Below are 15,857 nucleotides of genomic sequence, written 5' to 3' on the forward strand. Positions count from 1 at the left end.
ACAGTTCTGTTGGTCAGCTTAAAACGAACTCGCTTCGCTGAATCCATATGGAAATAGCATTTGAAGCTCAAATCAAAGGATCGCTGCTCCCTTAGTAGACTCTGGTTCCCACAAATATTACATACGGAAGAATATACATTCTAAAATAAACTATCAAATAAAAGCAATTCGCTGGTCTCCACATTAGCTGCCTCCAATAGCATTTGTACTGAATTATTTATTCACGAACTCCAAAATAAGTTCATATTAGGGGAGTCGTGCATAGAATTCATCTCACCGCAGTCCTTGAATTAAAATCAAGAATCCCAGCGACGGCGGGTCGATACGAATTCCGCACAAGGCTCGCACCGACTACAGTGCTGACGAAAAATATCATCACTGGTGGAATGATGATTGGTTAGATCAGGATAACCGTGGGACGTCTTCGTGGATTTCCTCTCCATGTTTAAGTGAGTGCAATTAAGTTTAGTGAAAACAATAGCAAATGTGGGTTAGTTCCGACCAAAGAATCCACTATGAATCCTAATTCTCCCAATCCAGGAGTTCCCTAGTCTTCTGGATTGGTTTCAAAATGACAAGGCTATGCAGTTGAACATTAGTAGTCGTAAACCCGAAATTGGGTCGGCTGTTCAACGAATGTTATAAAATAAAATATATGAAACTATGAGCTAAGGTGGATCAGGGAATAGAGTACACGCTTCCTATTGAGGTGGCCCGGGTTCGAATTCCAGTGATAGCTGGTCGATACAAATTCCGCACCAACGACAAGCTCGCACCGATCACAGTGCTAACGTAAAATATTAGTGGTTGGTGGATCATGGATTAGAGTCCCTTGCCATCGGGCTAACCGGGGGGGGGGGATTTTGGTGTTTGTGTCCTCTCCGTGTAACGCAAATAAGAGTTTGTCTGATCAAAAAGTCCTCCACGAAGGCAAATTTCTCTCAATACTTAATCCAGGTGTTCCCTTGTCTTCTGGATTGGATTCAAACATAAGAAGGCTGCGAACATTAGCAGTCGTAAATCCTAAAATTGGGTCGGCCGTTCGATGATGATTCAAAACACGCTAATTGGATACCCCCATTGCAAGTAATTTATTCGTTAATATCCTTATGAGAACTGTAGGACAACATTTATAAAATGTTTGGTCACTTTTTCTAAAAATTGAACATTTTAAACTGTTTTATGTTCGGCATTCCTTTTGAAGCCGTTCTCAAAATCTGAAGGAACAAGAGTGAAACTGAGGAAAAAAGTGTCAACCGTTTAAACTATACAATCAGCGTCTGATTTATAAAACCAAAATGAAGATCTTTATCTGAAGCGATAATGTGTTATCAGAGAGAAGGCAAGCGATGGTGGCGCCTTTTTCTTATCGAACAAACCACATAACGCCTTATTTTCTTTAAGCCAACGTTTCTCTTTTGGATATTGAAATTTGAACTTTCGTTTCAAACAATTGTTCACTCCATATGAATCCACTCGGCTCCACTCCTGGTGTGCTGGTGGGCCCGGATGGACACGCTGTGGTCACAGGTCACCTTGCCAGTAGCGTCATCGTCCAAACCAACTCATTGGTGGTACCAGGTGAGTCTTCTCTCCCCCCCCTTTATTGTGATGGACAATAGCCGAGCTAGGATTATAATGGAAGTAAAATACCCATACTATGTGTGCTATGCCTTGAAATAGCTCGTAAAAAAGATGAGGCGTTCAATTTAAAATAAAATTTATTTTAATATTGCGCGAATAATTTTTATATTTTGTATTCAATCTAAGTATATTTTTAATTCAAAATAGAAAAAATTGCCGCACATCGTATTCCCGGTTGTCTTTCAACTGGTCAGCTTTAGCATCAGAAGGAGAATTCATGGGTATTTTGACAAATCTTTACTCTAAACTTTAAAATACCTATGGAAATGAATTCGCCATGAAAAGTTTCTCGCGCGTTATAACGTTATAGGTTTGTAAAAACGAAGTTGTGGCATCATATATAAAATGACCACAAGACAAGGTATGTATGATTTTGCTGGTGGTTTCATTTTATTGAATGTCTTAACGGGCTGACGTTCATCTTATGAAAAATTTCATTCCAATTTAAAATTTGGAACGGTGCACACCTCTGGGACCCTATCTGCCGTGATTTTAATTACACAGCTGTAAGTGCTACCATTTTTCAAAAAAATAAATAAATCGTCCCTCAAAGAAACTGTCTCTAATTCATTATTTTAATTTATGTTCCTCATACACTGTGGTTGTTTTTGGAAAACTTTTATTAGCAACCATAACCGATAGAGCATTCGCCTTCCTATGAGGTGAGGCAGCCGGGTTCGATTCCCAGCATCGGCTAGTCGACACAAATTACGCACCCACTACCACAGTGCAGACGCAAAATATCCTCAGTGGTAGACGGATCATGGGTTAGTGTCCCCTTGGCGTCCGGCTAACCGTGGTAGGTTTTCGTGGTTTCCATGTTACGCAAATGCGGGTTAGCTCCGTCAAAAAAGTCCTCCACGAAGGCAAATTTTTGCCACTACTTGACACATCAGTTCCCTTGTCTTCTGGATTGGGTTTTAAATGACAAGGCTACGGACTTGAACGACAGATGTCGTAAAACCAAAAAACTTGGGTCGGCTGTGCAACGACCGTTATAAAATATAGCAAAATAACCATAAATGTTCCTTTATAGTAATAAATATCTATATTGTGTAAATCTTAAGTTCCCAAAGAAGCCAACGATTCCAATGAAGCCAAGTTCGCTCACAATCTGATTTACACGTGTCGCCGGCTAACGATAATACACAGATGCATTAAATATGACACTATTGTGAATATTATACAAAGCTACAATTATTGAATACGATCTTGTGAAGGTTTTATTTGGACAAAAAAAACATTCACACCACTGTAGCTATAGATTTTTGACATCGTGATCTACAGTACTCAAAATAAAAAAATAAACAAAAACGGATCACCCTAAGTAACTTTTGATCTAATGACCGGATCGTCACGTTCCAGGATTGCTTCGAGGGGGGTAATCTCTAATAAATAAGTGCAGATGATGTTTGAAGTGACGAAATCGGACCCAAAAAAGTACTATTCCTGAATAAACATACCCTTTTTTCGATGGATTCGCATTTTCTTACCTCCAAAATTGAGGGCCGCTATTTGGGAAATGGGATCCCCATAGTTTGGTGAAAAGAGCACTCCAAAATTTGCGCCATTTTAATGTTAATTTAACTTTTTGCTATATCTCGATAATTTTTTGAGCGAATGGCAAAAATTTTGCTCACAACTATAGAATTCGTTTATCTAAAGATAATTCCGTACAAAAAGTAACTTTCAGCAACTATTTATTATTTTTTATTATTTTATTTAATAATGGTCGAAAAAATTTAAAATTGTAAAGCACACAGTTTTTTGAATCAGTTAAAAGATTGTAGTTTTAAATGACAAAATACAAAATTTTCGAGAAATGGGTCGAATAGTTTCTGAGAAATTGAATTTAAAAAAAAAATTAGATACTTAAAATTCTATTACTCAGAAACTATTTGACCGATTTTGCTCAAATTTTGTATTTTGCCTGATAAAATTATATTCTTTGAAATGATTTTTTATTTTATTTCACGTTGCGTTTTGCTTTACTGCACAAAATCTGTAAGACTTAGAAATTTGTAATTACGAAGGTATATTAAAAAAGACGAAATAATAAAACTCAAGATTTGTGAACTGCTAAACTTGTTTTAAGAAATACTAACTAAATCTAAGAATAATTTTGTTTGAAAATTCCTATTTGCTCGAAAGTTATTTCAAGCATCCAGTGTTTTTTTCATTATTTTTTTCTCAATTTTTTTCCTTTGAATACTGACTTAATTATCCATTTTCTTGGTAGGGTAAACATTATAAGATGAAGAATTTTTTTTCTTCTTAGATCTATTTCTAAGATGCGTCAGAATATTCTTTAAAAAAAAAAAAAAAAGAAAAGAAAACATGGAGTGGTAGATGTCGGTCGAATAGCTCCTGAGATAATGAATTTCCAAAAAGCCAGATATTTACAATTCTATTTTTCAGGAATTATTCGACTTATTTAGCTCAAATTTCTATTTTCCCATGCAAAATTATATTCTTTAAAATGATGTAAAAATTTGCATACCTTACGACTTAACATTTTTTCCAACCATTATTAAATAAAATAAATATTTACTAAAAATTATTTTTTGTGTATAGAATTATCTTTTGATAAACGAATTATATTATTGCGTGCAAAAAAGTTTCATCTCGCTTGAAAAGTTCTCGAGATACAGTAAAATACGCAAAAATAAAAATGAACATAAAGGGGTTCAAACTTTGAACCGCTCTTTGAACCAAATTATGGAGACCATATTTTCCAGATTGCGACTCCCCCCCCCCTCCCTATATTTTGGGAATCACAAAACCGAATCAGTCCGGAAAAAAATATGTTTATTCAGAGAAAGTACGTTTTTCTGTCTGATTTCATCACTTAAAATATCGTCTGCACTTATTTATTAACATATTTGAGGTAACCCCCTCGAACCATTAAGATTGAGATTCTTAGATCAAAAGTTATCAAAGATGGTTCGTTTTTTATTTTGCTCACGGCAGTCATAAGTGTGGTTGGCGCATGTTAATGTTAAAAAGAGAGTTTAGGCTTCAATGAAACTGACTGGCCAGTACATTTTAATTACCTATTTAACGTGTTCAATAAATGTGAACACTGACTTTAATTTTTTTTAACCTCCTTGTTAAGACAACCTAACACATTGAATAATAAAGAAGAAGGTACCAAGAGATAGGCGAATAAGAGATTTTTGATTAAAAGATTTTGAAATTCTTCTTATTTAAAAAAAGCGAACCTAGTATAATTCTCACATTGGATTTCAATCTATGTTTCATTCAATGTAAGTGTTCTAAAAATACACAGACGATATAAGTTCAGCCTGATAACCATCATACCCTACGTAATTTAACATTTTTTATAATATAATGAACATTTAAGATTATGTGTTTCTGTTGTTCCCTCACTTCACATTTGAGTTAAAAAAAATTACTACAAAAAAAATATGTAAAAGAACTTATTTTAAATATTATTATTATGTAAGAATGAAGAAAATGTTTTTTGTGTGGTGGGCGGTTGGTGGTGTAAATGCATTTTGTTATCATTACCGAATCTATTACACAATTCAATGACGCGATGTCTCTTTTTTACTGATTGTGTGACGTCACAGCAATCATTCCACTTTATCTCTAATACAAGTCGTCGGTATAATCTATGAAAAAGCATTATTAAAGTAGAATGGCAATAAATTGCGATAAATTGGAGTCTCTTTCGACAACATAGTTTCCTTACGACGGATTTCTGCCTATAACGAAATTTTAAAAAAATATTCTCCCTATAGCGAATTTGGGGTTTATTTTCTTCGTCAGTTTTTGACCTCTACCCTTTTTATTTTCGTCATTTTTGAAGAAAGTTGGAGGAATTTCTATACAACCGATTCGTCTTCCATGTGCCTGTTTTTTAGAACAACATACTTTTTTTTTTCTGTGCTAACAAAAAAAATTTAAACAAAAAATATGATCCTTCCAGCAGTGTTTTTAGGATAGTATTTCGCTTACCATCGCCTTTATTTTTGAAAAAAAAATCTCGATTTTAAGTCTTAAATTTTTTTTTCTGACCTTCAAATTTTATCTACTGGAATTTCCTGTTTCATGTACAAAACATTAGTGTCGATTTGAGAAATTTTGCATCTAAGGGCCTCGATCAAATTAACGTCTTAATTTTTTTAATGAATCTTATTTTCTAATGATCTAATTAGGATTTTTCCTAGACAAGAGAATACTATTGCAATATTTTCTGTTTCATCGTTATGATAAAACAAAAAAGCTTTCAAATTATTAATACTGCGCAATTTCAAAGAATGAAAATTTTCTATGGACAAATTGTATGTATGTATAGATATATATAAGTTCAAAATGAAGAATAAAACAGAGAAAAATAATAGATATATGAAAAAAAGGGGAGGGGGAAATAATAAGTAAAAAATAGCAAACAACAGTTTATAAAAAAAAAAAAAAAGGATGAAATTTTATTTAAAAAAAACCGGAAAAAAAGATATAATCTTTCCAACAGCCCACACGATTATATCCTCAATATTACGATTATATATATATATATATATATATATATATATATATATATATATATATATATATATATATATATATATATATATATATATATATATATATATATACTATATCGAATACCACCAGCGTGAAGCTTAGAGCCCTGGGCTGATGCCTCCCCCCTTTTCCCCACCCTCGATGGGCTCTGAATATTAAAAGTCAATTTCTAGTTCAGTGGTTTATTTATAATAGAAAAGAAATCCAAACTAGTATTTATTTCTCAGTAAAATAAGTTCCTTAAGTAGCGTTATGATGTCTGTAGGGGAGAGTGGGGTCAATTGTAACATTTTTTAATTAACTATTTTTAACTAACAAAAAATCCAATATATTATTAGTATTAATTGACAGACGAGTAAAGTAGACTATCCTCTACTAGAAAAAATAAATAAATGCCTTATTTTAAATGTTATTATATTAGTTATTAACAATTTTTGACAGTCGCGCACTTGTTACAATTGTCCCCACTTACGGGGTCAATTGTAACAGTTCATAAATTCAACTAAAACATAGTTAATTATACATATTATCATAGTTGTGATATATTTTTTTATTGATCAAAATAGTAGTGATATTTTAGGAGTAAAAATAATAATGAGCAGAGACCTAAAGGGTTAAACTTTTAACTTTAAGCATTTCAATTTATGCTGTGAAAGGTGACAAATAAAATAATGCACATGCAACATAACATAAATGATATAGGAAACTATTGGTGGTTCTTATAGAGTTAAGTAATGGTTTGTAAACTTTAGATTATTTATTTTCAGCTGTTACAATCGTCCCTTTACTTATTGTTACAATCGTCCCCAAGACGCCATTTCATCTTCATTTGCTACATCAACAATGCTAGTTAATTAACAAAACTAATCTCTTTTTTTGAAATGTTAATCAAGGTGTCCACTTACATATTCGGTTAATAATATGTATTTGTTTAAACAAAATTACGTTGTTACAATATAATATTCTAATACCAAAAAAAGTACTTACGTAGCGTGAAAATATCTTTTGTGATGTAACTCTTTCAAAAGTACTTAAAAGTGGTTGCCAGCAGGGGTGTACATGTAGATTTATTAAATACACCTTGTGCGCCACCTGAGAACCAAATCTAGAACCCGACACTCGAAATTTTTGCTCTGTTACAATCGTACCCTGTTACAATTGACCCCACTCTCCCCTATAACTGCGTGTTAAATAATTTCAAATACTAACTGTTTTAAACCGATCAAATCTCTTATTTAATAAAGATGTGAGTGATCAACTTTTTCCATTGAGCTTTTTATTTATTTATTTATTATTATTTTTTTCTTGCATCTTCCATTTATATCTGAGTTAATTTAAGTCAAAACTCAGGAAGACGATTATGGTTAAGTATGAGAATCATTTAGGAGACCAAGATAGAGGTAGGCGCTATTGTTCATTGGGGACATTTGATTGCGGTTAGGAACGGTTAAATGATTGCGGTTAAATGTCTGATTTAGAAAGGTGCAGTCAAGATTGTCATTTCGCCGACAGCTGACACGATCAATTCACCCCCCGCTCATTTCGCAGACATGCTCCTTTTAAGGACATGATCCTCGAGATCAATTCAATTTTGATTCATAATTTCAAAAATGCTTTCTTTATTATTTGTACAAGTTTTTAACGTTGAGAAACTTTTTGAAATTATTTCACTTTTAAAATGATTGCTGTGATTATAAATATGTCTATTTTGTTTTATAATAATTAACAAACTCGAAATTTCGCTTATTGCTGAGACGTGAGAAAGCAATTATTAAGTAGACAGTTGAGATGTGGCATGTTTTTAAATTCAATTTGTATTTAATTTTTGAATACTCTTATTTAAAAACTAATGTTAAAGATATTTCATTAAAGTTTCACTTGAATTTTTTTTTTTTTTTGTTACTGAAAAATAAATATTTTTTATTGAAAATACTTGTTTTGACAAATAATTCGGTTTAAGAGTGACCCTAGCTACCACCTTGCAAATTTTTCAGATTCCTACATTTAATTTATCAATATTTATTTTATTTTTACGTTATTGATTTGAAACTTCGCTATAGTGTATTCATATTTTCGATTGTTTATAGTATGATATAGAAAACCGCATCTAAACGTCTACTCTAATATCGGCTTCTTTATTGGTTGTATTATGATAAAAAATCTGTTTGGAATGAAGTATTTAAGGAATAAATTTCCCTTTTATTTGTTACTGGGACCCAAACTATTTATAGCTGATATAAACTTTTAACCATGATTTGTTTTAAATATCGTTACTTTATTTACAATAATAACCACGGAGTTTTAATTTTCTATTAAAAAAAACAGTTATATAAAAAGAAAATTAATGTTTTAATTATTTACTAAACCTATACCTAATGTTTGTTATTCATATAATTCGAATCGATATGTTAATTGCGGTTATAGATGAGTAATATTAAAGCCCTGAAATCCAGGCCTTTAAGTAATATAACCGATGTAAAAATCAATATAGTTTAAACCATTCATACTATAAATCATCTATATATATATTTCTCTTACACGGCGATGAAAAAAAAGCCTCATTACAACTCCCCGAATGGCAACGCTAGAAAATCGACCAATGATTGCCGCTAAAAATGTCACATGCCAAATCTAGCTGAGATGGCTCAACATATAGCGCTTTTAAAAACGGAAACTGAAATAACCAGAGAGAGCATAAGCTAGGCAGAAGTGATTGTCTTTGTCGATAGATCTCTATTTTAGTATTTTGTCGAAAGCGCTTTTTTTCACGAATTTATATATTACTAATTTATTTGACGATTTTTGATTTATATCACGAATTTATTTTTGTTTTACTAGAATTTATTTGTTTATGCAGGTTTTTCCATTGAAATTCAATTATTTAAATTTTTAATAGACTTAATTATAGCCAAAATTTTAACCTTTTTAAAGAGATATCAGTTTTAGAAATTTTATCTTAAGATTTTATACTGTAGCACATTTCTAATAGGTTTAACGAATTACATGTCATTTATTTGAATTCAAATTTATTTTAATGACTTGGTATTTATTAAGAAGACGTAATTTTTTTTTTAAAAAAAAAGTTGTTATATGGATTTGAATGATTGTTTTGAATTCTTAGAATTTTGTGCATTTGCAATGTACCGAAGTTAGTAGCGAGCGAATCGAGCTTGGTTTGCGAAGCAAACCATATTAGATTGCGTAGCAATTTTCGGGGGTTGGCGAGAGTTAGCGAGCAGGGGGCGCAGCCCACTAGTAAACCACTATTCCTCAAACCGGGGTGTGAAAATCTCCAAAGGGTTCGTGGGGTGTATAAAAAGGGAATTTTAAATGGCTAATGTAAAAATAAACTATACGTAATGCTATAAAAGAAAATTGTAAGTACTGCCGTAGCCTGGAGATAAGATGAATTTTTTTCTTAAGCGCACCACCCCAAAACATTTAGAACAATTATTTTCAATTGAAATATTTTAAATGTTATAAAAATTCCGAATTTTTATTTAATGAAACTTTTTGTATTACTTTATATAAAAAAAAGTATTTTGTGAAGTTAAGTTGATATGCATTTCAAAGTAAGTCTCAGAAAAGTGAAAGCTTCCACACACTTTTCAACTCTGATCAAGAGTCATAGTAAACAGTGCGCATGCGTTGCCATGGCGACCGCTGCTGTTTTTATTTTCATTTTCACCAGCAGGCATTCTTAATGTATTTATACATAATAATAATAATTTAAAGTATAATGACTGTCTCTTGACGGTGATTTCAATATAAATAGGAATGCTGAAGAAGGAAAAGTATGTCTTGAAACACGTACATAGACAGGATCAATCCGACTACAAACATCAATTGATGACAGTTTTTGCGACCCATGATTTGAAATGTTAATCCAGAAAGAAAAAACATTTGATCCATGGGTGACCAGAGGCGATCACAACTTTTAATTTTAAATAGTAATTTTAACTTAATTTTGTTTTCATAATTCGGTTTTCAAATCGTAAAAGTTTTAAGCATTTAACTAAGTAGTTTTTGTACTTCTTTTTGTTATTATTTTAATTTGGATTAAACTGTACAAAAATGGAGCAGCTTGATTAACTTCTGATCTAATGATCGGATTTACACGTACTAGGACTTAATCTTAATCGTTCAAGAACCTGACCTGAAATATGCTTACGCTTTCTTAGAGCAGACGATATTTTAAGTTTCGAAATCAGACGAAAAACGCACTTTTGCTGATTAAACATATCACTTTTTTTTTTTTTTTTATCGGCAGATTTGGATTTCCTGCTGCGTATTTTGCGTTAATTTTACTTTCTGCGTACTTCACTTATATCTCAAGAACATTTTTTAAAAAATTGAATTTTTATTTTTTTTAAAAAATTATAAAATTTGTTTACCTAACGGTAAAAATAATTTTTAACAATTATTTATTGTTCTTTGTTGTTTTATATATTAATGATCAAGAAATTTTTGAATTGTAATAAGGCATACACGACATCGGTATAGAATTTTAAAGTATATACCCTTTTACGGCAAAAAATAAAAATTGAGCGCAATTCGTCTGAGAAATCGAATTTTAAAAAAGTTACACATTTAAAATTCGATTTCTCAGAAACTACTCGACCGATTTTATGCAAGTTTGTATTAAGTCATATAAAACAACATTTTTTTAACATGATGTAAAAATTTGTATGTTTTACAGTTTAAAAAATTTTTCAACCATTATTGTATAAAATAATTAAAAAAGGAATAAATAATAATTAAAAATTGTTTTTTGCATGGAGTTATCTTTTGATAAATGAATAAAGTGCAAAATTTTTTCAATTCGCTTAATAATTTCTCGAGATATAGCGATATAACATTAAGGGGTCCAAACTTTCGTCCCTCTACTGGCCAAACAACCTCAGATCGCGACAACACCTCCCCTAGAGTCGCGATGGCTCAGGGGATAGAGCATTCACCCTTCAATGAGGTGACCCGGGTTCGATCCCGGCAATGACTGGGCGATACGTATTCCGCATCCGACTTGCACCTACCACAGTGCTGACGTGAAATATGTTCAGTGGTAGACGGATCCGGGTTAGAGTCCCCTTGCCGTCAGGCTAATCGTGGGAGGTTCTCTTGGTCTTCCTCTCCATGTAACGCAAATGCTGGGGTTAGTTCCATCTAAAAGTGTTCCACAAAAGCAAATATCTCCCAATACTTTATTCCTTTGTCTTCTGGATTGGGTTCAAAATGACAAGGCTACGGAGTTGAACATTGGTAGTCGTAAACCCAAAAATTGGGTCGACTGTTCAACGGCGGTCATAAAATAAAACCTTTTCTGAGGAATCTGTCGAAAAGAAAGGCATGCTTTTTTTTTGTGTCCGATTAAAATATCGCCTGCACTAGCTAACAGGTCTCGAGATGAGATCACATATCTTTATATTATTCTATTTAATGGTTCTAGACTATTTAAGAAATAAATGCATCAATCGCTTGTGAAAAAGTGATTAACATTTTAACTGACGATACATTCTCAAGAAAATGGCGAACTCTTTGCATTATTATTCAACTTCATTTAATGTTTCGAACTGATGGACTACTGGTCGTTAAACACTTGATCAGGCTTGGAACTCCAATGGAGATGCTCTAGATCAGGGGTTTCCAACTTGCATGAGGCCGGGGGCCACAATTAAAAACACAAATCAAATGGCGGGCCGCAACCATATCAAAATTTTATGTAGGACTCTTTTATGTTTGAAGGAACATTAAATATTACTGTCAGATTTTTACCAAGTTGTACAAAACAAAAGTATTGAATTACAAATTAAAATAAGAAGTAGACTTTAAAAGAATATTTAATTGCATATTAAAAAATTCGGGTTATAATAACTTTAATGTGCACCCATGTATTAAACAATTAATGTGCAACAGATATCTAATTGCTGAGATATAAAACTTTAAAAAGGTTGGTATTAAAACTTACATAGTAGCACACAAAATGTTCAAAGACAAAATTCAGGTTTGTCTGCTGCAACCACAGATATTTACATTTAAAATTTACAACTATGTGTGGAAATATTTTCGTCCAAAATGAGTGGTTTCAAAAAGGAAATTCTTCGAGAAAATTTCTGATACACACATGCTAAATTATATTCACAAAATAAAAAAAATGAAATAAAAAAGAGCAACATACACGATTATTTTTGTATTTTAATAAATATTTTCTTGGATGCAAAACCTGAGAAAAAAAAATTTCTGTACCGTTGGTATGATAAATTTCACAGAAACGAAGAAATTAGGTCTTTATTAACGAGAAAAGTATTTTAAACTCATATAGATTTTTTACGAAAATTGTCCGCAAAAAAATGACAACTAATATATTTTAGTTCGCGGGCCACAAAAAAAGATTTCGCGGGCTGCCAGTTGGAAACCACTGCTCTAGAGTGTCAGAAAGTGATCGAAATTTCATATTATAAGACTCCATTATCACAGTCACGAAAGTGGTTTAATAAGAACAGAGTAGTAATAATAATAAACTATGAAGTAATATTTAAAAAATAGGATCTCGTTTAACAAAACTGCGAGCATCAAAAATATATCAGGAAAGGCTTTTTTTAAAGTTTTTATTTAGTTATAATTTTAAGGCAATATTAGACTACCGTACAGTTCCTTGCCATATTATCAGACGCTTTATAAGATTCTATGTAAAATTATAATTATCAGGTATATTGTTTCACTATACAGTTGCTTTGTTTTTATTCGAACGAAACCGGTTTGCATTTGTTTACTCTCCTGTATCAATGGGTTAACATTGTCATGCAATACGTTAAAAATAAATACAAATAAGAAGTACATAAAAAATCTCCCGAATAAGAATCCATGACATGTATGTTTAAAGATAAAAGTATTGCCTATAAATTCGTGCAAAACATGTCATTATAAAAAATAAAAAAAAAACAACAGTGCGTCTCATAATTTGATCTCATTATTATAATATACTAATATAATGCATGATTTAAGAAACATTCTATATTTATATAATATATCGTCTGATTTATCCGATCGTCGAATTTATACTATATATCGTCTGATTTATCCGATCGTCAAATTTATATTATATATCGTCTGATTTAACCCATTGATACAGCAACGTAAACAAGTGCAAACAGTCTCGTAAAAACAATAAAGCTGTATAGAGTATCACCTGATAATTAATATTTTACATAGAATCTTAGAGTGCGTCTCATCATTTGGACAGGCTTCTAATAATTTGATAAGCTTAAAAACCTGTTAAAAATTGCGTGAAAACCTATTAAACACAACCCTATTATTGACTGAGTGTAGGTACAAGAGAAGAATTCCCATTTAGCAGGAAAAGCATATATTTATATTTAAAAGGATCTTAAAAGATTTGTTTTGTAATAACCTTTTCTAGCAGTACAGTGCCTATTGGGGGTCACCGTGTACACATAGCGTGATAAGGAAACTTTTTATCAGATTCGAAGCCCTCACGTGATCAACTCATGGTTGGGCGAAGATGATACACGCGGTCTTTGCGTGAATTCATCGCTTGTTGCCTCACAACTGTTTTGAGGACATCTTTTTCATTTTTTATGGAAGTGTCAATTTTATTGAATGGAAATGTTCGATATTGTAGGATAAACCATAAGTCAGTTTGAAATATTCACTTCATAGTGTTTCAATAAAATTTCAAAAAGAAATTTGTTGAATATTTACGAATAAGAAAACTGAACAGAACTTGAAAGGAAGATTAACAAAATGCAGTCCCTGACCGAATTATGAGACGCACTCTAAGATTCTATGTAAAATATTAATTATCACGTGATACTATAACAGCTTTATTGCTTTTACGCGGTTTGCACTAGTTTACGTTGTGTATCAATGGGTTAAATCAGACGATATATAATATAAATTCGACGATCGGATAAATCAGACGATATATAATATAAATTCGACGATCGGATAAATCAGACAATATATAATATAAATTCGACAATCGGATAAATCAGACGATATATAATATAAATTCGACGATCGGATAAATCAGACGATATATTATATAAATTCGACGATCGGATAAATCAGACGATATATTATATAAATATAGAATGTTTCTTAAATCATGCATTATATTAGTATATTATAATAGATCAAACTATTAGACGCACTGTAGTGTTTAAATAATTGTATGGTTTGAAAGAAATTATAGCCAATACTTTTATACTTAAACATACATGTCATGGGTTTTATCCCGGAGATTTTTTATATACTTCTTATTGGTATTTATTTTTAACGTATTGCGATACAATGTTAGCCAATTGATAAACGAACGTAAACAAGTACAAACCTGTTTCAGTCACGTAAGAACAGTAAAGCTGTATAGTACCACCTGATCATTAAGATTTTGCATAGAATCTTACAGTGCGTCTCATAATTTGGCCAGGGATTGTAGTTTTCCGGGGGTACAGAGGGGGGAATTTTTTTTCTTCTTCTTTTTTAATCAAATTTCTAGGCGTTGATAAGCAAAATAGAAAACTTAAACAAAATTCTTTGATTAAACCTTGTCGTTACTAGATTTTTCTTCCCTGGTTTCTAAGCTACGAACTGAATAGAACAATTCTTTGCAGGGAGAAACCAGTTTTGAAACATTCCTGCCTTGTTTCATTTAAACACAATGTGTTAAAATTAATTTTTATACACAACGTCAAAAAACCCACAACTCGCGATTTTTTTTTTTCAACGAAAAATCTTTTAACGTATTTTTTCTGTCGGAAAACGCTTTGCCTATTTTTAGCTACACCAATAGTAAAATAAAGAAACAGAGAGAATAGAAGAGACGCAGGAATTACGTGTTTGTATTATTGTGAAGCCATTACAAATACTTAATCGCCTGCTTAGAGAATGGGCCTCTAGGTATTATGTCGACTGTTTATCAAAACTCCGCACGCTGCTTCGGAAGGCAAATTTACTCGAGAATTTAAATGAGAGGCCCTATTTTATTTTTTATTCATTTATTTATATATATTTTTTTCTCTTGAGTAGGCTTTTTCTTTTATTTTTTTTTTTAAATGAGTATGGGTCTTTCACTTTTGTTATCATTTATTTCATCATTTAAAAAGAAGTGATAAGAGCTATTTTTAGATTTTATTTGAGTTTATTTTTAGATAAGTTTTCTAGAAACATGCTTTTGATACGTCTTACATGAATCCCTGTCGAAAGTGCAACTCTTTCATAAAGCAATTACCTTCTTTTTTTTTTTAGTAGAGTACGGCAATAATGTGTATAAGTGCTTTGCCATTTTTGAAGTATTTTGTTGGGGGGGGGATGTTATGTGAAGTGTTTACACGATTATTAAATTTGTAAATAAATAAAGACGCAAATAAATTGTGTCTTTTCGGAAAAGAACATTGAAATTTTTTCAATTTGGAAAGACAATTTGATAAGTTTTTAATAATGAATCTTATATTTCGATAACTATTTTCTCTAATTTTTAAGTTACTTAAAGGACGTTTAAGAAATACCATGAAATTTAAATTCTTGCTTTATTTTTGATCAATGATTTATTATATAATGTATAGTTTTTTACATACTGGGTCGGTCGTCTGATCAAAATGTGTTAGCAGATGTGAAAAGAAGATTGTTTTTATTGTGTGATTAACTTT

The 15,857-nt window shown here is 31.6% G+C and overlaps 1 protein-coding gene across 2 annotated transcripts in view; it reads left to right on the plus strand.

Annotated features, from left to right (window-relative positions):
- Positions 1-1,327: 1,327 nt before the first annotated feature.
- Hnf4 (Hepatocyte nuclear factor 4) overlaps positions 1,328-15,857 on the plus strand; it is a 42,961-nt gene continuing 28,431 nt past the window's right edge. Inside the window, exon 1 of one of the 2 annotated variants that reach the window (XM_043051208.3) lies at positions 1,328-1,581. In XM_043051208.3, the coding sequence (XP_042907142.1) occupies positions 1,467-1,581 (115 nt within the window). In that variant the 5' untranslated portion in view covers positions 1,328-1,466. The remainder of the gene's footprint in view (positions 1,582-15,857) is intronic. The other variant, XM_043051209.3, reaches the window with a different exon arrangement.

This window comes from Parasteatoda tepidariorum, chromosome 1 (assembly GCF_982258835.1).
Source record: "Parasteatoda tepidariorum strain Cologne lab strain chromosome 1, Ptep-v5.0, whole genome shotgun sequence".
NCBI classification, from domain to species: Eukaryota; Metazoa; Arthropoda; class Arachnida; order Araneae; family Theridiidae; genus Parasteatoda; species Parasteatoda tepidariorum.